Source organism: Aedes aegypti, chromosome 1 (genome assembly GCF_002204515.2).
Source record: "Aedes aegypti strain LVP_AGWG chromosome 1, AaegL5.0 Primary Assembly, whole genome shotgun sequence".
Taxonomy (NCBI): Eukaryota; Metazoa; Arthropoda; class Insecta; order Diptera; family Culicidae; genus Aedes; species Aedes aegypti.
This window is the reverse complement of record NC_035107.1, coordinates 246,564,849-246,591,784: the sequence shown is the minus strand read 5'-3', so window position 1 is coordinate 246,591,784 and position 26,936 is coordinate 246,564,849. Positions and strand designations below refer to the sequence as shown.

Below are 26,936 nucleotides of genomic sequence, written 5' to 3'. Positions count from 1 at the left end.
AAAATATAACTTAAATACTAAACTCTAGCGAGAAAAAATCCGATGTACATTCGATTTTTATAGTCGTCTGGTTCAGACATAGCGTGAGGCGGCATTCATACTTAACACAGGTTTTCAAAACTTATTATCAGAAAGCATAAAATTAAAAATGACAAAAATCTCACAACCGTATGCTTTTTATCTTATTTTGTCAAAGTCACACTTATTCCAAATGAAAAAAAAACTATCCGGGTGGCGTAACACTAACGGACAAAAATCTAGCACGCCACAAGCCATCTTTAAAATCTTCGCAAATAAAAAAATAACACTTATCACTGTACCATCAGCCAATTTTATTGCAGCTGTTTATCACTGTACAAAGCACTATAACCCGGATTACGTTGTACCTGCTAATATCGGTGGATTCGGGAACAACGACAGCACAAAAAACTTTGAAGGTGGCATAACGCCATCAGCCGAATCTATATTATTCACCGTCCGAAACGCGGGACCGAAGTAAACGTGACAGAAAACTAAAAACGCAGCCGCCCGCGCGCACGGCTTGCTGGGATCCGAAATCTGTACCAATTAGGACTAGTGATCCTTTATAGAGAGATAAGCGGAAGTAAAATGGAATGATTTGGCAACAGACCAGCAGTACTGATTTTGCTCGGCGTCGAGAATAATATTGTAACACGGACATGACTTCATCATTGCTAAAAAGTGTATTTTGTTTTGTTATAGATCTTTGAGCTACATATTAAAACTAATAAACAGTCAAAAAAATCGACAACTAAAAATCGGATTGACAAAAATTTAAAAATGAAAAATATTTCATGTTTTTGCTTCATGCAAAATTACTTTTACCGAAATAATTTCAAGCGGATTACATTACTCCTCAAGAAAAGTTCAAAACAAACATAACGCATGTTCGTTTGGCTCACACTTTGACAGCTCTCGCTGCTCGATTGGCTCACACTTTGACAGAAATGTCAGCTTCCGCGAATCTCTCTTATAAATAGCTGTGTTCAACGAGCTGCTCGAACTTGGTTGCAACCACTTGCGAGTCAGCTTTTGGTGTTCATTGAGCCACTCCAACCTACTTCGAGTCGCTCGGGTTTGTGTTCATTGAGCCGAGTCCAACCAACTCCGAGTCGCTCGAAACAGGTTGGAAGCTAGAGTCCGAGCTAGTTCAACCAGCTCGCAGTAGCTCGTGTTTTTGACGTTTCAAACGTAAACATTGAGAAAAAAAAGCAAAATTCCGAAGCGATACGGATTGTTAAGTGCGCGAATTTTTTTTCACGTGGAATTCCGGTAAATTAGTAAAAAGAGTAAAAAGAGCGTTCATTGAGAAAGCAGCTAGGAGTTGCTCGAAGTAGCTTTGACAGTTATTTGTTGACAAAAAATACGAGCTAGTACAACCAACCCCGAGCAAGTTCGATCAAAGTCATTGAACACAGCTAATGATTACTAATTAGGACTAGCTGTTGTAATACCAAAAAGAAAGCTCTGCAGAGAATTCAAAATAAAATTTTGAAAATGATTCTGAAGCTTCCTCCCTGGTATAGTACCAATGAGTTACATAGAATATCCAATGTTGAAACATTGGAACAAATGTCAAATAAAATAATTAATAATTTTAGGCAAAAATCGTTACAATCTTTAATTGTAACGATTAATGCGTTATATGTTTAGGTTAGTTAGGTTAGGTAAATTTAAAGCGTTTTTTTTCTCTTATAAGCAGGTGAAATCAACTCACCTGTAAAAAATCTGAACTGCTACGGTAAATTAAATGTAATATGTTGTTAACAAAATGTTAATTAAATCTATTAACATTGTTTTACCAAATTAGGATGATAGTGTTTTCTAATAACACAGAACACCTAGATATAAGAAATGAATATAGATAAAATAAAGAAATTGAAAAAGAAAATATGCGAATTTCTCGAGAGATTCCTTTCAGCATGCTATAGAGAGTTGAATGTACTGAAATTTCGAGGGTTTATTAAAACTGCAGAGATAAGTGCTTGATTTTTATGATTTTGAGAACTGCTGCAAGTATTTTTGGGGTTACTCCAGTAGTTTACTGCAGTAGTTTTAAGGACTGTTCAGTTCATAAAGTGGACACTTCGTTTATGCTATATCTTTTTTATTTTTTGATAAAATCGAAATCGGGTTTCTGTGCATCGTTCAACTATTATTCTACAATGCTATGAAAATATAAGATCTTAGAAAATGCTTTTGGTTGAAGAGCTAAATAGCTTTTTTTTCCAAAAACTCCTAGGAAGAGCTGTTCGTCAAAGTTTAACATTATTTTTCACAAAACAAAAATCCTAATTTTTATGAACAAATTGTATGTTTGAATTCTTTACTATTCTACTAAAAGTATAGCTTTAAAAAATCAATTATATTCTACCATTCTCTGACATTAGATAACTTTAGTGATTTACCCATTTATGGCCAAATTTGCTTATACACCATCCTTTCACTCCCAGCAAAAGAGAAAAGTAAAAAGCGTGTTCAAAACAAGTGTGGTTTACTAAAGAAACTATACTTGTACAAACGAGAGCTAAAACGTGCGTTTAAACCATAGCCTTAAGTACAAATTTTACTATTTATGGTAGTTTTACTAAAAAGTCTCGTGTACGCATATTTATTGATCTACAGAAAATTGTTAATGGTTTTCTCCGAATATTCCAATTGGTAATCTCAGAACAACATGTTATGAAAATGAAATCGTTTTTATTACAGCAGTGTTGCCAATTCTGATGATTTTCAATGTACTTTGAAAGGTCTTCTAAAAATAAAGCAATAGTTTTTCTATTGTGCTTTAAATGTGACGTGGGGACTAAATAAGTAACTCTATGAAGGCGTAAGTTATTTTTCATATTAATACTATATTAGGACTTCCGTCAGGACGCACTTTAAACAAAAAAAAATCTACTCATATCAGTTCCCTTCAAATTTAAAATAGTTTTCTCTAAAACATACAAGGGAAAAATGATTTTATTATATCTGTAAAACTGTTGTTCCAAAAATAACTTGATTTCTTCTATCAGGCTTCTGATTGGTTATGCTTTCTAAGAACAAGCCTTTTTTGAAAATAAACAAAATAAATTGTCGATTTTTCAGCCAATCACTGATTTTGATAACCTCCAAAAATCGACCGTTCTAATCGTTGTTCCATATTCGTGTGAAATTTAATTATTTTGGAGAATTTTTCTTATCACAACATTGTACAATACTAGTCGAACAATGAGCAGAAAACCGATTGAAATTTAATTGATAAATTAAAAATATACAGCATGCATAAGGTGCCCACTTTATAAAATGAACAGTCCTTAGTTGGAGTTCATGGAGAACCATCTGGACGAATTTTATTGAAATTCCTTCTGGAATTGGTCCAGGAATTTCTCAAATAATGCTATTAGTCATTTGTTTAGTAAGTTCTCCAGGAACAACAAGTATCAAGTATGTATCATCCAGAGATTTCAGCAAGAATTCTTACAGAAAAATACATAAAGGGTTTTCTCAGAACTTGAAGAGAAATTCGTCCATAGATTCCACCAGGATTATCTCCAGGGACTCGATAAGGAATTTCTATACGGATTTCTCGAGAGATTCTCTCCGGCAAAACTTCTCACTCAGCGATTTCTTCAGTAATATTTTCAACAATTCTTTCAGTGATAAACCTTTCCCGTAATTACTCTACCGATTTCTCCAGATAATTCTCAAACACTTTCCCAAGTGAAAACTTTCAGTAGATCTTTTCAGTCCCAAACATACAGTCGACTCTCCATAACTCGATATTCAAGGGACCATCGACTTATAGAATTATCGAGTTATGGAATATACCGACACAAAAAATCACAAAATCGAAGGAACAATTTTTTGTATTTCTAATACATATATGATCACTTCTGTAAGAAAGCAATATTTTTTTGTTGATAGTATTTTACAAACTATTAATTGAAAACTATTTTCGAAAAACTCGATAAATCAGGTTATTTTTACTGACAATATATTTTTTTATTTTCATGTAACTTGTAAGTATTTATTCACCTACAAACAAAAATTAGACCAAGTTTCCTCAAATATGAATAATTTTTAAATAGATATCGAGTTATGGAGGAAAATTTACCTCTCTCTTGACAGCGTCTAGTGGAGATATCGAGTTATAGAAATATCGACTTATAGAGAGTACGATGTAGGGAAATTTGAAGGGATCGAAAAATCCATCGAACTATAGAGTATGTCGAGTTATAGAATATCGAGTTGTGGAAAGTCGACTGTATCGTTGGACTTGATCTAATTTTTTATAGGGATTCTTTCTTATACCTATTGATTAGATAATAAAAATGAGGATTTTTTTTTGCGAAAATTGAGTTTTGTAAATTTTGAACTTTTTGTGAAAATTATTTCCATAATTATGGATGGCACTATCGAAGAATAATGTCTCTCGTGAGTTCTGAAAATATATGAGCAAAGAAAATGCGGCTGTTACTAAAAATGACATCGCCCGTTGTGAAACTTTCATAAATATAAAAATAACACAATTTCAATATTACGGAACGTTGAATACATGTAAGATACATCAATTATACCCCATATCAGCTGAATCAAAAACTCGCTTTTGAACATTTATTTAAACATGCGTATATTTTGTTCAGAAAACAAATCGCAGTACCGTGTACGCACCAAACTTTGCGCAGTTAAGAAATTATCATCGTATTTTTGCTTTAAATAAGGCTAAAATATGTATATTTTTATTCAAACTTCTGCCAACGATAGGCTTTTAACCCTTCAGTAGAACGCGTGATTTAAAAAAAATAAAAATGATTCACAAAAAATTAAAAAAATGCAAAAGGTGATGCAACACCTTGTGCCTAACATTGCGCACAAAATCTGAATTGTTCCTAACTTTGCGCATGATGTGCCTAACTTTGCGCATGCCTTAAATTGCTCGTTTACTCTAAATAATTTTACTTTTTTACTGGTTTTGTATTAAATAAAAAGGTTACAACTAATATGAGTTTCATCAAGAGTTTTTTCCGCGAATTTCAATTTAACTTATTCAATTACCTCAAACATAGAGTGCCCTCGAATAGTAATTTACTCTGTTCTTATTTTTTTTATAATATATTCACAAGATTACAATAATAATATATTCACAAGATTACAATCCGAGCAATATAGTTTACAGCCGCAGCTTATGCCTATTTGTTATCGTACGTTGCTTTATATGACTTATTCTCTTGTTTTTTTTTTTAATTTTTAAACTGAGAGATGTATCGTTGATCTCTCGCGATTAATTATTTTTTATCTATTTTCCGCCAGTACGGATATTCCATAATTGATCGCTTTTTGCTAGACAACTGGAGCTTGAATCATTGTCCTTCAACTGGGAAGCCAACCTTTGCGCTATCAGTTATCCAAGTTTACAGTAATAGTCTCCTGTGTTAATAAAGTGGATTTTCCGAGACTTTTCAATGCACACCTTGCCTTCAGCTTCATACGAAAGGTACTTTCAAGAATATTACATGTAGCCGCTGCCTTATGGATTGAGTGACCATTCCTGGTAAGATCGACAGATTTTGTCATTTGCAAGGACGTACATGTATTTACGTGCCATTCCGAATTGCTAGAAGTGCGCAAAAATTAAGACCCTCGTGTGAAAAATGGGTCCTAACATTGCGCATCGCTTTTTTCTAATAAAATTTCAACATATTATATGGAAAATAAATGGAATTACTAGAATATTACCTTTCTTGTAAATACACCGCAAATATACTTTTCACAACACAGTTTTGTTCATAAAAATGTTGATTGTTTGCAGAGCCACTCCTTAGCGCTTGTTCTAAGACGGTGTAAAAGTACACGTTTATGCGTATGACGATAAGGTTTTTTGTTTATTTACTAACATTAACGAGGGTTTCTTAGTAAACAAATGTATGTCAAATACTTATTTCACATAAACGAACATGTTGCTGAAACTGAATTGTTAAAAAAATCAAAGATTAATTATCATTTGTTCGTGCTTCTTTAAAATGCGCAAAGTTTGGAACTGCGCAAAGTTAGGTGCGTACACGGTATATAGTCACGAGCGATGAGTACCGTGAAGGCCCCATACTCTGCGCAGTTAAGGCTTTACAAATTTCAAACAGCTGTAATTAATTGAAAACAAAACAGAATAGTCTGAAATTTTGGGAGCAAATACTTATTGATCTTATGTATAAGGAAAAAATATAAAAGCTTCACTAAGTAATGATTTTAATTGCAAATTTTTATTTTTTCTTAAGGGTGTCCGTGTTCCTAACTCTGCGCACTCATTTTTGCAATGCTCCTTATTCTGCGCATTTAGGTTCCTAACTCTGCGCACTCGATAAATTCTTTATAACAGTTAAAGTATTTTACTAAAAGCATTACTAGCAGTTGAACTCTGAATTAATCTTCATTTTCTTACTTTATACGGCATTACGTCCCTAGTGGAGCGTGGAATGTCTCTAACATAGAAGTTTACTAAATGAAGTGAATTTTATCTAGAATTCAATCCGTGATAATTACTGTTAATGAATGCCATTAAGTGCAACTCTCAAAATAATCAAAATCATTATCACCCTTGTTTACAGCGGATCCAACTTTCGATCGAATCCATGACCCATTTGATTTTGCTAGCGTAAACGAGAATGCGAATCGCCTTTCGATCAAAAGCGCATTCGAACGTAAACAAGAATGGAGGTGTATATGATTTCCAAAACATGTAATTAACTTAGTTTTCCCAAAATCTAAACCAACATACAAAAAGGGTACAAACTACGTCTTTTTTGCGTTCACCCTTGGCGTGTAAAGAAAAATTAGCTTGGACTGTTTATGTATTTTCACTAGAAAACATAAAAACCAAATTTTCTTTGGTTTGGTTTGGGTCCGATTAATGAACGATTCCCATTGCAGATCAATAATAGTACTTTATAGGCGTTTATATAAAGCAAATACAATTAAACTCGATGTTCCATTACTCGATATTGACTCATGGAACTATACAAAAAATCTAAATTATTTTATTGCATGGTTAGGGAGCATTCAAAAATTACGTCCATCATTGAGGGGAGGAAGAGTCTATGAAAATGTGTCAATGCATGCATTAGGTACTGTAAAAAAATCGCGACAGGGATTGAGGGGACGGAGTGTAGAAATCCTTAAAATTTATTTATTTATTTATTTATTTATTAAATTTATCAACAGGCTTCGTAGCCCCAATGATATTGTTAAAACTAAGGACAGCAATACAAATTAAAAAAAAAAACTCAATCACGAACATAATCTTGGTCACAGTCTCAAACATAATCATAAACTTTGTCAGGCAATTAAAAAAAAACATTTAACATATAATCGTTGTCGTTATCCGCTTCTACCAGCAAAAAACTCCGAAAATCTTCGACGAAGCGATTCACGGGTGAGGTGGAAGTCAAATAGTAGGGCAATCCTGTTGAAGACGCGCTGGATACCGATGATCGCCCCATGCATTCCGTAGTTAGTTCTTCGTAATGGCAAGCGTAGCATAACATTGTTCCGGAGTGATCGTGACTGGGCGTGTAAATCAATTTTTTCCAGGATGAAGGCACAATCTATCCGTCCTTGTAGCGTGTCTGCAACCGTAAGAGCTCTGCAGACGTCCCTTCTGGTGCGAAGTAGCTCTAGATCAATCAGCTGGCATCGACTCTCGTAGCTTGGCAGTTGGAACGGGTTTCTCCATGGCAGTTTCCGAAGTGCAAACCGAAGAAAGCGGTGTTGTACGGACTCAATTCTTTCGGAGCCGTTGTCGTAAGCGGGGCTCCAGACCGCAGAACAGTATTCCAAAGTGGAACGCACGAGCGAGCAATATAGGGACTTTAAGCAGTAGACGTCTGTGAAGTTCTTTGCAATCCTGAAGATGAATCCCAATGTTCTGGATGCCTTGTCGACAATGTACGAAACATGCGGCTTGAATGTCAGCTTTGAATCCAGAATCACCCCGAGATCCTTTACTTGGTTCACACGATCGATTGTAGTTCCCAGCAGGCAGTAGTCAAATATTATCGGCTGTCTTTTCCTTGTAAACGTTATAATGGAACACTTCTTTGGGTTAACTACCATACGGTTCAGGAAACACCAATCGGCAAAGTGATCAAGCTGTTGTTGCAAAAACCCACAGTCGGCAATAGAGTGGATCCTAAGAAACATTTTGAGATCATCGGCATATGATAGCCGAGGACTTCTGATGGCCGAATGAACGTCATTAAAATAGATTAAGAAGATCAATGGCCCCAGGTGACTACCTTGGGGTATGCCAGACGTAGCATAAAAGCTGCCAGATCTGCAGTCTCCTATCGCCACCTTCAACAGGCGACCGGTTAAATAAGTTTTGAACCAACTAGAGAGACTGCCACAGACGCCGAGCCTTTCAAGCTTAGCGATCGCAATAGTATGGTTCAGCTTGTCAAATGCGGCGGACAGATCGGTGTAAATAACATCCGTTTGTGATCGTTCTACCATGCTGTCGGTTATAAACGATGTCAAACAGAGCAAATTGGTGGCGGTGGAACGACCGGCAGTAAACCCGTGTTGATCAGGACAAAGATGTTGCTTGCAGTGCGACAGAAGAGGTTTCATGATAACGAGTTCGAAAAGCTTCGACACGGCACATAGCGACGTAATCCCTCTGTAATTGTCAACGTTGCGCTTGCTTCCTTTTTTGTGCACCGGAAACATGTGTGCAATCTTCCAGTTAGAAGGAAATATGCCGCTCGAAAGTGACGAACGAAATAAAAAAAGAAGGGGGCTCAGCAAGCCGCCGATGTGTTTCTTTATGAGTACAGACGGTACTCCATCAGGTCCAGGATTGTTGGACGCTTTCAGTTGCTTTGCTGCTTCTGAGATCATTCCATCGTCTATTTCGATTGCACCTAATGCTTGGTCGTTCAAAGGAACATTTCTGGCTGCAAGTGAAACTTCATGGCTGCTTAAAGTCTCGCTGCTAAAAACCATAGAAAACTTTTCTGCGAATAGCTGGCAAATTTCCTGAGTAGATGAACCCGTTCTCCCATTCAATTCCATTGAAGATGGCAGCCCGTACGTCTTCCGCTGCTCGTTAACGTATTTCCAGAAAGATTTTGGCTTCAATTTGAATTTACGTTCGATTTCACGTTGGTATCGCAAGAAACATTGACGACTTAAGCGTTGATATTCGTGGTTCAGCCTCACGTAATGGCATCTTAGAGAGGGTGTTCGAAATTTGGTATACTTGCGGAGAGCTGCTCTTTTAATTGACTTCATTTTTCGCAGTTCTGCAGTCTGCCAAGGAAGTCGCGAAACTTGAAGCACTCTTTTTGGGACGTGCCTGTCAATGACGTATGCCAAGACATGTGAAAAGGTTAAAGCAGCAGTATCAACTTCGTTACGATCCAAAACATTGTCCCAGTCAATGCTACTCAACACTTCCGCAATACTATGGTGGTCGGCGTTCTGGAAATCATAAGATACAGTTGCTGGACGATCGACGCAATTGACGAGGAGGGTTCTTTCGACGGAAATAATCAATGGAGGATGATGAGGGACATCCTTAACTAGTGGGCATGGGGCCACCGAAATAAAGGGTGCTTCATCCTGGGTACTGACGAAGCAAAGATCCAAGCTGCGTCCGTTCTCATTGACTACGTGATTTATCTGGGATATCATAGCGGCACTATAGCTGTCCAAGAGACCGGCTACACAACCATGGATTACGGAGCGTTCGGGGTCCGGATAGAAGAAACCATTGTGCGATAGTTTCCACGAGACGGTTGGTAGGTTGAAGTCACCTAAAACGAGGACCTCATCGACAGGCGAAGCAGTATCGATAACAGCAAAAACTGATTGAGAGTGAGTTTCGAAGACAGCATTGTCTCGGGTCAGATCGGGTGCAACATAAAGCGCGCATAGAAACAGTTTTCGATCGCGGAGATCAACACATAACCAAACTTGTTCTAGGCATTTCCAGGCATCGTTTTCGACGGCCCTCGCTTTCAGTTCTCGTCGAACGGCAACGAGTACGCCACCACCAGTAGATTTCTTGCTGTTATCTGGACTCCGATCACAACGGAAAACTTCGTAATCTGGTCCAAAAATTTGGCTAGACAAAGTTCGAGAATCTAGCCACGTCTCGATTAGAACGATGATATCAAAACTGGAACCCGAAACAGCCAAGCGGTAGTCCTCCACACATGAGTTAATTCCACCAACATTTTGGTAGTATACTACGATGTCCTCGAATCGTTTTGGTACGGAATCGCTGATGTTCCTGGAATCCATGTAAATATCAGGCGACGACTGAGGGCGTACAGAAGGAAAATACTCGCCGTGATTGGATGCTTGGAAGACCCTCTCTCCACATCTGACTACAGGACCGGAACGACTTTGATGAACGGAGCCAGCAAAAGGCAGGACTGCGTCAGAGGGATTAAGGGCTTCCATTGGGCTTTCTAGAGTGCGTTCCGGGTGTCCAGGAGGAGTTGAGTCCAGGGCCAGCATTGGTAGACATTCGGATGAAGATTTCCAAATCGAATTCTCGGCGTCGACGGTCTCGGCGTGAACTGATAGAGTACTGGAACACGGAAATTGATCAGGCAAAGAATTGCTATATATAGAAGCGTACTTGCCTGATAAAGGAGGTTGGGAGACCCTGTCACCAAGCACGACAACAGGACCAGAACGACTCCGATGGCAGGAAACAGCTTGCTCGACTGTGTCGTGAGGATCGAGGGCTCCCATAAGGCGACAGGCGGTGCGTTCTGGTATACTGGAAACGATGGCTGCTTGATCTACGTTGCTGCTTTGCAGTCTGGTAGAAGTTAACTTGAAAGATCCATACCGGTGGTGGGGGTGGAGAACTGCGATGCTCCGACTTCGGGAGATACCATGATGGTCGGCGTATTCAAGGATGGTAACCATAAGTTTTTTGAGCTATTATCTTCGAACTCGCGAAATAATAATCCTTTTGGCCATGTATCTGGACTCAAAGCGGCATCGCGGAGCTTTGGATCAATTCCAATCTTGTAGGATATGAAGCTCAAACGAGTTGAATCAATCCCGCGTTTTACAAGTGGAACAGCCTTAACGGTGCCCTCGCTCTGCAAACAGTCTTTCACTAATTTTTCGATGGCTTCGGGTTTGACACTCGGATGAATACGGGAAAGATACACCCAAAACAGCTGAACAGGTTCAGGGACGGTAACTATGCCGGCGTTTGACATTTCCTTAGTGCCCCCAAGAAGTGGTTTGGTGACAGCCGGATTGAAAACTAACTCATCGTCACGGCGCCTTTTCGACGGTGGTTGTCGAGAAGATGAAGCAGATTCTCGCAGAAAAGGGGAAGTTGGTGCCATTCGTTTAGACAATTGAGCGATTTGTTGTCCTTGTATCGCCAGTTCCTTCCTAATCTCGGCATGTACCATCTCCTGTCTATCGGCAATAGCCTTAAAGGCATCGCCGAACGATGAAACGACCGATTTGAATCGTGCGATTTTCATAAGCTTCGCACACTCGTCACACATCCAAAACAAATTTGGGCTGTCGTGAACGATTTTCACAAATGGTTTATTTAGCTTTGTAGCCGAGCATCTAAGGTGAATCATCCGTTCGCAAAAAGCCATACAAGTGATGTGTTCGTCATCACTTTTTACCGGCTTCGCGCAGTGATCACAAGCGTCGGACATATTGCTCTAACCGCGATGGGGATGCCCTTAATTTTTGTACGGTAGCCCGGAAAGTGCACAGAGGGAACAGTGAAGAAAAACAAACAAAAACAATAGTTCACCGCGCTCAGTATGATCGGATTTTCTAGATGTTTTCACAATATTGTGCTTGCTATTCGTTAATGTCCACTATACAGCGGAGCGTGATCGGTTTATTCAACGGGAGACACGAGAAATAACTGAAAACGACCGGTTTTACACGGGTAAAAAAAACGAATTCAAAACGGCGAGAAATGTACACAAATCAAAAACCGTTCAACTTGCACTTCAATCAAATATGATGGACGTCATTTTCTAATCTTCCCTTACTATGATGGTCCCCTCAAACCATTTTCCAAAGCATTTCTATTCCATATCACGATGGTGTCGACAAGTCGATGGTTCCCTTCAATATCGACCTCTGGAGGGTTGATTGTTTGTTGAAAATAACGTTTTATAACTGCTGCGCATAGTAAGGAACATAGTTGAAAATTGGTTCCTTACTATGCGCACTTAAGAAGAATAGGAAAATGAAGAAAAAAAAAGTTGCACTTTACCAGTGATGATTGCTCGATAAATAAACTAGTGTCTACGTACTAAAAATCTAAAATATATTATCTTTAATTTGCTTCAAATGAATTAAGTGATGAGGTACTCCCTTAGCATTTTTGTTAACGGGCAGTCAATTTGGACGTTTTTCAATGTTTTTAAAGCTATTTTATTTTTTATTAAAGTAATAAACGTAAATTTGTGAAGAAAGTTCTTCGCGTACTTTTTTATTACTATTGTAGCAATATATGAAAAAAAAAAATTGTAAATAAAAATTTAAGTATTTTACCAGATTTTGGTGGTTTTTGGTAAAAGTGCGCAGAGTTAGGAGCTGCGCAGAGTTAGGGGCCCTCACGGTATACTGGAAACATTTTGATTGAGTTTAAAAAAATCGTAATAAATTTGTTTCTTACAAAAAAATAATAAAAGAAGCAAATTCTGCAAGAACATTACCAAAGACAAATTAAAGACCTCCATGTCCCTTGCAGTTGCCCATAATTTTATGGCTCATAAGGTAATCTAGAATGCCGTGAAAAGTGTACTGCGATCTGTCAAACTTGGGTACCTTTTGTACTACCGAGGGACCAAATGCAGTACTAGAAGTGGTACCCAATCTGAGCCCGAGTGTGACGGACCTGACATTACCAATTGTAACCTCCTTGAGTCGATATTGAAGAGACCATCGACTAATGGAAATATTTAAATATGGTTACATTAATACTTTGTAAAACCTTCTGAAACCATAATATAGTAATCATGCAATTTTGTTCTTGAAACGAAAATAAAACAAAAACCCAGGAAGTGTTCAAAACTTCTAGGGGAATTTCTTTTAATGGTTGGAGGTGTTCTAAGATAAAATTCTCATGACCAATGCCAGCCAAGGAACAATTTTCAAGAAATCCAGTCAATTTGTTTGCTTCGCGACCTGCAAGAACTTGGAGTGTGTGAACATCGTGGTCATAGGAGCATGTTACCTAAATAAATGAACGTATTGAACAAACTTGTGGGACATTGACTTACACAATACACCCGAATCCAGGAAGATAGAGATATCAAATGCATATAGATGGTAACTTTCGAAGATTAAGTTAGATTTGAGATAGAATGATAAACAAAGTACATATGTGACCAGGCAATAGTTTCTAAAGTAAAAGGAGATTTCTTTGAACAACCAATCAAAAACAAAACACGTTTTTCATAAAAATATACTGTCTAACACAATAACTTAAAGTAATCTATTTAACGCTAAAGTTAACCTTTAAATGAGCTTCCGTTACTCTTCTTGCTTCGAGAGTGACCTTAGTGATATAAAAGTTAATAGTAGTAAAAAAACCATTAAGTTCCTACTTGTAACAATTTGAAAGCTATTCAAAAACTTTTTTTTTCAAAAACATACGTATGAAATCGAAGAAAAAAAAACTATCAGTCTACGTTCTGCTCGATCAATCTTTAAAACCTACTATAGTGAGGACACAATCGCTCTCAATTTTGGTATTCCGCATACGGGCCAAGTTAGTGTATACGAATGCCACAACGACTCGGAAGAGTGCGCACTCGTCGAATTTGGTTTCGTTCCGAAAAGATGAGAACTTTAGTTTGAATATTGCCTATCTTTAAAATGAGGATGTATGTTCGTGTAAATGTATGGCGGTCGTCTGACTGACGATTATTCTATTAGTAGTGTTTTTTTGTATATATGGTTTGGGCCAACCATTCAATAGGTCTGGCATTTTTTCTGGAGAGAATGGGTGTTTTCTGATTTTCTGACTTCGAAAAATAGTAAAACAGAAATCTTTACTGCTCTATGGAGAGTCGATTCCTGGTAAAACAGAAAAATTAAATAATGACAAACTTACAGAACTTGAGGGAGCTTATGCGTTCCTTGCTTCGAAATCAATTCAAAATGAATCATAGTTTCTCCAGTGTTCATTTGAAATTCGGTGATAACTCCCTCAAAATGTATATAAAAACGTTTTAATAAAATTGAGCTCGTAAATCGATAGAAAGTTCCACTAAACGCCAAACTCGTGTGTTCAAGAGATCACACTAGTTCGATTGGCGCTCGGAGTGCGTTGGAAGAAATAATCAAAGAATAAAAAGGATAAAACCGCAGATCTAGCTGTCCATAGCTAGCATTTCGATACTCCGGCGCCAACCCTAGTGCAACCACTCGAGGAAGTTATACTGCACGATCATGGGGAACACCATGGAGAACAGGATACCGCTGAAGATGCCGGTAATGAGCATGGCCGCGGCAAACATTCCGGCCGTGACCGCGTGCTGCGAGTCGACGGACTGCGGCGTGTACATCATGCCCAGCGAGCTCAGATAGCCGGAACTGTAGGCCATCACGACGGCAATGCCCCAGTAAACCCAATCGTTGTCGATGTAGATCGGAAGCACCCGTTCAATACCCAGTGGACGATAGTTGCAGAACAGGAACAGTGGCAGGAAAGCCGCTCGGATGATCACCGGCCACACCAGGTGCTTCGGTTTGGGCCAGGTCACCCAAGAGGTCGTCAAACTGCCCAACATGGCGAACAGGTTGAACGTCAGGAAGCACGTGACGCTCACGTAGAGGTCGTCTCCGACGATGAAGTCGCTGGCCGTCCGCTTGATGTCCGAATGCACCGCCGGGAACACCGACAGCGTGATGAAGAACACGAAAAAGACGTTGAACAGCTGTGGGAAGGCCTGCTTGAAGATCTTCCAGTAGGGAGGCCGGGCACCCACGTCGATACCGGCTCGTTTGTGGGTTTCCGCTTCCTTCTCCTTGAGCATCTCGTGGTATCGGTAGAATTTCTGAAAGTATTGAGTATCATGAGTAATTTGTACCATTGAATACGAAAAGAACTCGACTCTTACATTCAAAGGCAATGCGAAGTAGGTATCGAAGCACAGCAGCAGCACGAACATCGCCGTGATGAAGTAGTAGATGGCTGCCGTCCGAACCGAGGACGCAAACTGCGAACTCAGGATCGCTATGATCGACGCGAACGTTCCGCTGATGTTGGAACCCAGGACGACCGCTCCGGTGTACTTGAAGGGCAGCTTGGCGACCATGCCGTAGACCGTGTTCTGGTAGATGCCACCGGCCACTGTAGGAATGATATCAATGGTATTAGTCATGGGATCGAAGTTCTCGATCAGTACGGTGAAACTTACTGTTCAGGATGACCACGGTGATCATCGTGATCCAGAAGAAGGCTCCTGGCCACTCGGAGGAATCGACCATGGCTAGCACCACCGTGACCACGAACACGATCACCTCGATGAGGATGCTATAGACGATGCGTTTCGTCAGATTGCCCCTGGAAGTAGAAGATAATATCAATATTAGTTACGATTCCAAATTGTCGATGATAATCTGGAATGACTCCGGTAGGAACTGTAGTTCGTAATATGATTAATGTTAGGTGACTTTGAAAAACATACGGAGTCGGTGGTCTAATGGCTGCAGCTCATGCTTAAGTAGAAAGTCTGGAGGTCAAAGTCAAGTTCTAAATGGAAATCTTGGAGGACATACTTAGTAAATCGATGGAAGAATAAGCGGATAAAAATATCGTGGAAAGCTTCCTTGAAAAATAAATATCTAAAAGAATCCTTTAGGAAATTCCTGATTGAACCTCTTTGGTAATTTCATGGTTATCCTCTGAAATATCTCGGTTATATTACATACATCCGAAACAAAATTATTGTAGGAATTCCTTAGAAAAACTGTTGGAGGAATGAAGCGGGATTTAATCACTCAATGAACTCCTGTAGAAATCTTCGGAATAATCTATGAATCTGTGGGAAAATACACGAGGATTTACAAAAAAGAGAAATGTCTGGACGGATTCTAGGATGAAGAATCAAACTCTTATCTTCTGGTTCCTATTAGGTTCAAGGCACTTAAATGCTACCAGCCCTACAGGGAATAGAATCAATTGCAAAATAAGTATTTGAATAATTAAGTCCTATTACTCGATCCGCAGATATATATAGTGGGCTTCGTGGTCTTGCGGTAAGCGGCGTCGGTCGTCTAGGCTTTTTGTTTCACGGGGTGTGGGTTCGATTCTCGCTCCAGTCGGTGAAAACTTTTCGTCAAACCTGGGTGCTGCGAAGTAAATCCCTTCATATTTTCAAGCAAATCTTGAAACATGCTTCTTGCGAAGAATTGAGTTTGTCGTATTACTCCCTCAAACGTCACTTTGAATTCTCTGTTTATCAAATTTCGCTCTCTGATCTCTCTCTAGAGAGCTTGAATGCTTCCTGGCTTTCTCATTGTGAAATCGGCTCATACTGGGTTTGTGAGAAGTGCATGGATCTATTCCATTTTTATATGACTGTGCCTGTGGATTATAACGCTGACTTTGTTCAAAAGTTTCCGGAGGAGCAATGTCAGCTTCTGTCGATGGTTTTATTATTCCGGCCGTAGCATACCTCCTCAATCAAGAAGGTGGGCTAATAAAATGTATAAACTCGATTCCTAGCATCAAACCGAATAACATCGAAACGACAATTCTGATTAATGAATTTCGGAAACACCGATGGCGTCAGCATCTCGAACGCTTTGATTTTGAAGATTATTTGGGTGGTCAAAAGCATGGAAAAGAAATACTCAACCGACAAATCTGAAATGTTGCTCATGGAATATCAAGCATTTATCCTTGTGTGTATATTAGGTACACTTTGTTGAAATAAGTATATTTCTTGAATATTATTTGATCGGCGTTAAATCAGAGTGGACCAAGTGACATTTTTCATATTTTGAGAAAAACGGGCTCAAAGTCTAACGCTTTGTAATTTTTTAACTCGGTAGAATTTTGGTTCAATATTTCTACTCATCTTTGTGTTACTTTCAAACAATATAATGTGAAGTGATAATCATGAAAAATCACAATCCAAACCTCGTATAGAACGATTTTTTGATGGACTATGTGCACTTGGTCCACTCTGACTGAACTGTATTTGAATTCAATGAGTTGGTTCACTCTGACTGAACAATTTCTAGAAAATAACAATCATTTAATGCTGCATGGTAAACTGGGTGCATATCTTTAAGATAAACATATTATCAAGACCCTTCAACATCAGTATCGTGATTTTTTCAATAATTCATATCTCCAATCCCGAAATCAATGGTATTACGGTAGCTTGAAAATTAAGGTTTTGCAGAGTCAGGGCATTCCCAACTAACAATTCAGAGCCACAAACAAGCATGCATGTTTAATTATTGTTCAATAATGGTAATGGCAGCTGAATAAAAAATTTGCTTTATAAAAAGCTGAGAAGGTGTTTTTTTAACACAAACTTAGATCAATGTTCAACGTTATGCATTAGAATGAACAAAAGTTGAATCGCCACTTATTAAACGTTTCCAAAGATTCTCATTCGACTAATCAAGATTGTTCTACAAATGAGCTGAACAAGATATGTTTCCCCTAATTAAAAAGCCAATATTCCACTAAACAAATGTATATGTATAAAAGGATATTCAGAAGACGAACTAACGTTTTACTTGCGTCGCACTTCAGCTATTCCCACATGTTTAACATAAGCATGAATAAGAGCTGAATAAGTATCTTATTAAATCCTAATTCAGCTTCAGTATATTATAAGAACAGTTGATCCAATAGAGGCCAAAATGACGATTAACAAACACATTGTTCAGCAATAAATAAGCCTTGACATAGCGATCACACTATAGCTAAATTTCATAAAATGGACAAAATATCCGAAATTCGTGTTGAGTTCCGAATGCATTTCAAAGCTCATAAATTATGCTTTCTTAAAACTTTTGAAATAGCTGTTCAGAAAATAAACATGGTCAGTCTCCAGAAATGCAGAATTATAATAAAAAACAAAAATAAACATTTAAGCTAAGTATTCCGATTAGGAGCAAAGTACTGACAAACAAAGCGTGATATTGATTTGATTGACATAAGAGATACAATATCTGAAGACAATATCAAAATTTTGTTCCTGGAACTTCTAAACCTATGAAAAATTTACGCAGATTTAATGAATAGCTCGCAGCTATTGGTAAAATCTTGCAGAATCTAAATATGACATGCCAATTTTGTTCTAGTAGTTTATTTTAGATATCATTTCCAGATATTTTATATCATATATCTATCAAGTTAATATCACTTTTAGCTATCCATATTATATTTTCTATTGCTAAGCTTTTTTCACCTGCTCGGAATGTTTTTCCGTACAAGAAAAATGGAAATTTCTTTGACAGAATTGATTAAATAAATTTCTAAAGCCAGCTACATTTGAAATGACATTTCTTCACATAATTAATCACTGAATAAATACTGCGCTCTAAGAAAAATGATTTACTTGGCCATTTCCGAAAATAAAAATCGCATCAAGATATTCGAATATTTTTCTATTCAGGTAGGTGGGTTCTGAGGACTAACCCTTCAAATGATTCAAATATATTCATACAGAGAACTTTTACTTCAATGCATATGTAATAGGTTTATGAAAAATACAAATAAAAAAATAATCAAACTATAATTTATAAAATTATTTAAGTTAATTAATCAGTTTTGAACAAACTAAAACTTGTTATGAAATTATATTAATCATTTCAGACTGTTTTTACTTTGTGTAAATAAACATTATTTTGACCAACATCGACATAAATTTTCTCACTGTGCGCTAAAAATAGCCGACTGAACTCAGCTTGGATCAGCACTAAACAGTAGCTGAATAATATGCTTGTTCAGTTATAGATTAGCGTACCATGTGTTGATTAGACGTTGTCGAATAGAAGCTCGAACATGGTCAATATTCAGCTATGAGAAGTTTATATTTTGCACTGGACGGTATAATCATCAATTCTAGGATGGCGCAGATGGCAAGGCATACCGCTGACGATTGGAAGGTCTCGAGTTCGAATCCAGTAAACAGGCGATTTTTAAATAAGATTGTTATACTATCATAATAAATAAGGCACACTACATTTATAAAGTGCCTAGAAAAAATATTTTTTTTTTGTTTTTATTAGTCTTTAATTATTTTTAGACCAGCCGTATAAAAGCTGAACTAAATGCTTGTAAAACGTTTTTAAAGTTGAAAAATAAAGTTGGTATTCAACGACATGCTTTAAAGTTTCTCCAAATTTGTGTGAACAATGCTTTAACAAAGGTTGGCCATGGAAATTATTAAATTGTTATAAAACATGATGCTGGATAAAACTGCCATAATGGTGTTTGTTAAATGAGTGAATGTTAGTTGGGTTGAAGACCAGAAATATTCAAATATGCGTTCAGTCAGAGTGGACCAAGTGAAAATCTCGAGAACCTATCAAAATATACTGGTCCAATAAGCGGGTTCTAGGACAGTTCATACATATACCATAGAACTACCATAAGCTTCTATCGGACCCTAAAATCGAATCAAAAATTGCAATAATCAATCAGTTTATTGCTTTTTGACACTTGGTCCACTCTGTCTGCACAGAAATTGTTGAAATTTCTGGCCACCTACTCAAATACGGTAAATGGCCAGTTATCAAAATAAGATCGATGGATTATGTCATTTTTAAGAATTTCTATTGATGGATGGGAAGAAGAATCATTCCATGACGAAAAATCTGGAAAATTAACTTGAATTGTCTTGCATTTTCTAGACTTTCTCAGCGCACTGATCGTTTTCGTTGTTATGGTGAAAAGCACTTGGTCCATTCTGACTGCATACTTTTATTGATTTTTATTGATCATCCAAAGTAAATTTGTTACATATCTCTCCCAGTTTTCAACATTCATCAAAGCAGATCAAAGTGAAATGGAGATAACATTATTTTGCATCTAATGGCAGAATAATCCAATTTTCCCAAGTTTTGTACTTGGTCCACTCTGACTTAACGCCGACCATTTAGACTATTAAACAATTTGTTACAAAAAAAAAACAACAAAAATAAATATATTTTTATCTCTGAGATTACAATACTTTCTCACTAGATCACATTACTCTCTCACAAGTAACATAACCACAATCTCGAATGTTTGGCTCCGACAATCAGGCTCCCGCTTGACAAGCATATTGAGTCAGACCGCAGTACCCAGCGTCAAACGAAAAATTCATCGCTGGGCTACAGGGTGTTCCGTGTTGTCCGTTGCCTAAAGTTAGTGATCGTTCAGTCTGTGCAGCCTATGTGCTGAAGACGGTGTAAATTGTCTTTTAAATTGCATTCGAATCTAGTCTTAAACTTCGTTTAGAATGCTTTCGTTACAGTTGAAAAAAAAGTCACGTTAGAAAACCGATATCGTTAGGAATATAAGAAAAAAAGATAGCACTCTACTTGTTTATCCAAATCGTTTTTTTTTATTATTATTTTTCTCAAGGTGAAACAGTTTGAACTCAACACAATCTCGCGAAGAAAGCATCCAACAACATGGCACTTTTTATTTTGGCTTCGTGCACTAGCAGAGATTTTAAACTGAGAATATCAAAAACGTTTGCCAACTATTTCTTCAGTTTAGTGCCTTTGAAAACGCGAGCAAGGGCACAAGTCGGCCATTGTGACGGCCATCTTTGGATTCCGAGATTTTTTACCTTAATTTTCTTGTTTGTACCATTACATTGATTCTAATTATTCTAAACTATAAATATGTTTGTAGAGATTTGTGGGAACCCCTAAAATGAGGGCCATGGCCCCTTCGGCCCACCCGTAAATGCCACCCTGAGAAACGGAAGAGAATCCATTATTAACATTACGTTTTGTAGTCCTGCATTGTTGGCGAATATGAACTGGAGAGTTTGTTAAGGGTATACTCATAGCGACCATCAAGCGATTCATTCGGTCAACGGAACCCATTAACAAAGAACGTTGAAGCACTTCGTCAAGACGACGGACATATCGACGTCACCGAGCAAACACAAAGGATAGTAACGGCTTATGACGCAACTTTGCCGTGAAAACTGGAGCCGAGGAACAGACGGCGACCAGCTTTCTGGTGGAATAACACGTCCCGCACGCTTCGCGCTGCTTGTCTCAGAGACAGAAAACAGGCCCAGAGAGAAGGGACGGAAATGGAGAGAAGGGAGTGAAGGACGGCTTTTCGAGAAGCTAGGACTGCACTCTAACGGGAGATCAAGCTCATCATGATTGAATCCAAATAAATAAATCAAGCAAATCTTACTGCTGAGCAATTCTCGCTGAAACCAGGCCGCCATCGGCACCCATCGTTAGAATTCCAATTTTATGTCACTGATCGCTAGCTTTCGATAAAACTTAAGGGTGGTCCTTTTTGTTTTCTCAAATTGGTGGACCCCTCGTACGCCAGCTAGCTAAACAGTTTGCAAAAAAGCCAATTTTTTGATAAATCTTGGGTATTTCTTCACGTGATATGTCTCATATTTCCCTTGGAACACATACCAAACTTAATGGCATCGTATAGAGAAAGGATATAGCTTTCATTTGAAGTTAAAAAAAATCCGGCGGCCATTTTGAATTTGGCCGCCATCTTGAATTTTGTTAGAAAAATCGTTTTTTCACCATTAGCGCACCGCTCGTTTTGAATTCTGAGATCACCATCAGAAAGCTGAGGAAAAATTGCGTAAGATAGGCTACAGAAACTAGGTGTGCAATGGTATTTACCCTATGAAATGAACGATTTTCTAAAACATGTTCCACGATTTTGACGTATATGGCGAGTGCAATCAATGCAAACATCATTTTTTGTACAACAAAGATACAAGTTTTCAATAGTTGGTGTATTTTTTGAGTCAGATGAAGAATAGGAGTATTATTTAGAGTGATAAAATCTGGCGGCCATCTTGGATTTTGACGCCATCTTGATTATGACTAGTAGAATGAATTTTTCACCTTGATAGCACTCAGCATGTCGAATTTAGAGGTTACCAATAAAAACAAGGTTACGTATACTCTTCTTCTTATTATTCTTCATTTTCCTGACGTTACGTCCCTAGTGGAACCGAGTCTGATACTCAGCTTTATTAGTTATAAATACAGGTTATTAACTAGGAATTTTCTTTTATAATACGATTTTTAATAACAGAATATTTCTTCGACATATCTTTGAATTAAGTTATTATGAATAAATAAATTTAATGAATAAAAACCGTCCAAAAACATTGATTGGAATAAACAATTTTTTTTACCATATGCTTTTTTTGTCATCGAATGAAGTTTATAAATTGTGCGTTGGGACATTAGTAAGTTTTGTGGTAATATCTGTAGTTTTAACGTAAAACATTTCCAAAAATACATTAATTTAGAATGGAAATCTTAAATTTTTAAGCAAAAGAAATCCTTGATTTTCTGAATCATAAAGTATTGTTTTTACTAACACCCAACATGCATGTGAAAAATAGCGAAATTGAAAGGTGAGAAGCAGGCTTTGTTCTAATGTGGACGTAATGCCGAAACTCAGGTGAATCATTTTGAGTTTGGAAAATCTGGTGGCCATCTTGGATTTCGACGCCATCTTAGTTTTTAGCAGTAGAATGATTTTTTACCATCTCAGCGCTCTTCATGTTTAATTAATTAAAGATCTCCGTTAAAAAACAAACAGATTCTTTATTTCTTATCTTATTTTAGCTGTTCAACAGATTGTTCATTTCTATCAATGGTTTTAGACCAAATAAATGAAAGAATTAATGCTATTTTTCAACTCGCAGATATGCAGAACAATCATTCAGGTGGCAAATAAGCGTTAAAAAATTCTACTTGTTAATTTATTTTTGAAGCTTAGAGGCTGGCTCTATTCCAGTAGGGACGTAACGTCAGGAAAAAGAAGAACAAGAAGAATAGTAAGTGTAACGGTGGCATTAAAATTCAACATGTTGAGTGTTATCAAGGTGAAAACTCATTCTACTACTTAAAACCAAGATGGCGTCAAAATCCAAGATGGCCGCCAGATTTTTCACTCAAAATAATACTCCTATTCTTCATCTGACTTGAAAAATACTCCAACTATTGAAAACTTGTATCTTTGTTGTACCAAAAATGATGTTTGCATTGATTGCACTCGCCATATACGTCAAAATCGTGGAACATGTTTTAGAAAATCGTTCATTTCATAGGGTAAATACCATTGCACACCTAGTTTCTGTAGCTTATCTTATGCATTTTTTCCTCAGCTTTCTGATGGTGATCTCAGAATTCAAAACGAGCGGTGCGCTAATGGTGAAAAAATGATTTTTCTAACAAAATTCAAGATGGTGGCCAAATTCAAAATGGCCGCCGGATTTTTTTTAACTTCAAATGAAAGCTATATCCTTTCTCTATACGATGCCATTAAGTTTGGTATGTGTTTCAAGGGAAATATGAGACTTATCACGTGAAGAAATACCCAAGATTTATCAAAAAATGGGCTTTTTTGCAAACTGTTTAGCTAGCTGGCGTACGAGGGGTCCACCAATTTGAGAAAACAAAAAAGACCACCCTTAAGTTTTATCGAAAGCTAGCGTTCAGAGACATAAAATTGGAATTCTAACGATGGGTGCCGATGGCGGCCTGGTTTCAGCGAGAATTGCTCTGCTACAAGTAGCTGTGCCGAGATGCAGACACCAATCCGTGGGGTATAGCGTATCAAGTCGTTATGGCAAAGATCAAGGATTCTTAGACACAAGCTGAGATGTGCCCAGATAAGCTGAAGTTGATTGTGGAGGGTCTTTTCCCAAAGCACGATCCACCAACGCCGTACGGTGAGGATGCAGAAGCAATCGCTGAGGACTGGCAAGTGTCTAACGACAAAGCGGAGAAACGACTAAAATTGAAGAAATCCCCAGGCCCAGATAGAATACCGAACGTGGCGCTGAAAGCTGCTATCCTGGCATATCTGGACATGTTCAGAAAGGTGTTGAAGAAGTGTCTTGAGGAAGGCTCATTTGTCTGCTGAATAGGCTCGAAAACTTCTGTAAAGAATCATCCTTAACAGGCTAACGAAGTGTACGAAGAGTGAGCGCCGGTTGTCGCAAATGCAATCTGGATTCCGCAAAGGCGTATCGACGGTTGACGCAATTCAAACAGTACTCGAGTGTGCTGAAAAGGCGTCGAAGCAGAAACTGAGAAGAGATCGATACTGTACCGTGGTTCCGATAGATGTGAAAAACGCATTCAACAGCGCCAGCTGGGAGGCCATCGTCGTAGCACTGCACAGAATGCAGGTTCCCGCCTGTATGTGCAAGATCCTGAAGAGCTTCTTCCATAGTATAATCTTGATGTACGAAACAAATGAAGGGCATAAGTCAATGCAAGTGACAGTGGGCGTCTCTCGAAGTTCGATCGCAGGGCTGGATGAGCGGAATCAAACTGCAGATAGCGTATTAGAATGTATGATCCCCATTTGCATCACCTTAGAGGAGGATATCGAGTGCTACCAACGAAGAGACATCACAAACGTACGGAAGATGGCCAGTGTCGGTAGCACGAGTGAGACTGCGCTTAGAATGGAAGATGGACCCACCGGCTCATCTCAAACCTGTCGACGTGGATGAATAGGAAGCATGAAGAGGTGAACAGTTCCTATCAGGTCATGGATGTTTCAGAAAGTATCTCCAAAGATTAGGGCGCGCAGAGTCACCACACTGCCCAGACTGCCCAAACATCGAGGAGACACCACAAAATCTAGTTTGTGACTGCTCGAGGTTCGCGGAAGTGCGGAATGAAATGCTCGGAAGCAGCGACGGAGATTCAAACCCCGACAACATTGTGCAGAAGATGTGTCAACACGTAAGTACGTGGCATGCGCTGAACAGAGCGATAACGTATGTGATGTCGTCGCTGCAACAGAAATGGCGAGACGGCCAGAGGACGTCGGGCCGCGGTCGGATTAAGTTGAATCCTCTGTCGAGGACTAGGCCGAGTAGTTCGAGTTCGCCGGAATCGCAGGACCAACCTCGGCATCTGCCGGGCGGCTATTCTGAGTAGTACAAGCGTATCACCGGCTTGAGTCGTCGGAGTGCCAGTGAACCGGAAGCCATCCTCCAATCGGAATCGCTAGACCGACTTCGGCACTCTACCGGCCAGCAACGAAGTAAGACCAACGCGTGGTATCGATCACGACGAACCGCCGGCCTTGGACCGTCGGGGCGCTTGCGAACCGGAAGTCACCTCTCAACCGGAATCGCAAGACCGACCTCGGCATCCAACCGGAACGCCTGAAAAGCATGACGAGCAGTTGAGTCAATTGCAGCCAGAGCGAATGGAGCAAGAGGTGACGAAATCGATGTCATGGAACAAGAGATGTTGGTAGAAATTTTTGAACTAATTTGTGGAAAATGCTTTGAAGAAAAAATGAAGGAAATCTCCAAAGGTTTTCTGGAGGGACACTGTACGCCAAAAGTATTCATCAGCAATACATCATAACTAATACAGGTCGGACTCGATTATCCGGTGACTCGATTATCCGGGATTCGATTATCCGGAATATATTTTTTGACATTCTTGTTTTTAAGTTTTTATGCATAATTTTGATATAATTTAGTATTGCAATATACAATATGAATAGTTTAGCAGTTTTGGACATAGGTAAGAAAAGGGAGTTCGAAAAAGGTTTTTTTTTTTGTGTATGACATTCAAAAATTTATTTTTCTTCTCAAGACCCCTAATGTTTCTAGAAATACGCCACTGCATCATATAAATAAAACAACAAAAAATGATATTGTTTATGTTCTTTTATCGCAAATTTTAATTTTTCTTTTAGTGATTCGATTATCCGGAGTAAAAAAAATCGATACTCCGGATAATCGAGGCCGACCTGTATTCCAAAACACAAAAAATGTAGAGTAATTTAATAACGGATGAACAAAAATACAGTCACCTTTCCCATTTCGTAACTCGATATATCGAGTTAGAGAACCATAGTAAAAGTTGGTTATCGTGGCTACCTATAAGGCCTCTTGGTTTGCACTTACACTGGTTTAGTGTTCTATAAGTCGATACCTCCCTAACTCGATGGTCCCTTCAATATGGAGTGTTTACTGTATTGTAAAATCGGGGTGGGACGTTTCTCAGAATGGACATTTGGCATAATGAGAATTATATGCCTTCTTTTAAATTCTGTGTGTTCTTGTATGAAAATGCATGCAAAACGCCCTTATGCGAAATGGGTCACCCCTTAAAAATTATTTGAAAAATCCCTTGACAGAAGATGTAAACAATTATCATCGAATCTGCTTGAATTTCTGCATCTGGGAGAGTTTTCTGAATGAAACCTCTGGATGAGTTCTTAGAAAGCCCTTTGGACGGCATCCATTTATTATGTGAGACTAAAAATGTTATTTTGTTGACTTTCTCTCTTGCCTCTCCTTAACAATTTCATATGAATGAAATATATTCGTAACGCATGCTCAATCTCTTTTTCTCCCCTAAAGCGTTACGTAGTTTGTGGATAGCGAATTATGGTTGCATTTGTTAAATGTAAAGTATGTGAAGGGGTTTCCAAATATCTCTCAATACTAATATAATGAATTGGTGAGAATATCTAGATAAAAAAAAAAACACTCGTATGAAGTATTTATGAGATTTATAATCTAAAAAGCATAGAAACCTTTTTTCTTAATTTTGGGTAGGGTAAAAACACCGGTTTTGGCCAGCCTAAGAGAAAATGTCAATGAAAATTGTATGGGAAACAGTATTTATTCTACAAATATGCAAGCTTCCGAATTCTCACTCACTCTCACGATAATGGATTT

At 38.3% G+C, this 26,936-nt stretch overlaps 1 protein-coding gene across 3 annotated transcripts in view; it reads right to left on the bottom strand.

Moving 5' to 3' along the window:
* Nucleotides 1-13,465: 13,465 nt before the first annotated feature.
* Nucleotides 13,466-26,936, bottom strand: part of LOC5566478 (equilibrative nucleoside transporter 1) — a 96,583-nt gene continuing 83,112 nt past the window's right edge. The window contains exons 6-8 of one of the 3 annotated variants that reach the window (XM_001650815.2): nt 15,441-15,586; nt 15,141-15,373; nt 13,466-15,077 (exon numbers count right to left, since the gene is read on the bottom strand). In XM_001650815.2, the coding sequence (XP_001650865.2) occupies nt 14,433-15,077; nt 15,141-15,373; nt 15,441-15,586 (1,024 nt within the window). In that variant the 3' untranslated portion in view covers nt 13,466-14,432. The remainder of the gene's footprint in view (nt 15,078-15,140; nt 15,374-15,440; nt 15,587-26,936) is intronic. The other 2 variants (XM_021837403.1, XM_021837404.1) reach the window with 2 other exon arrangements.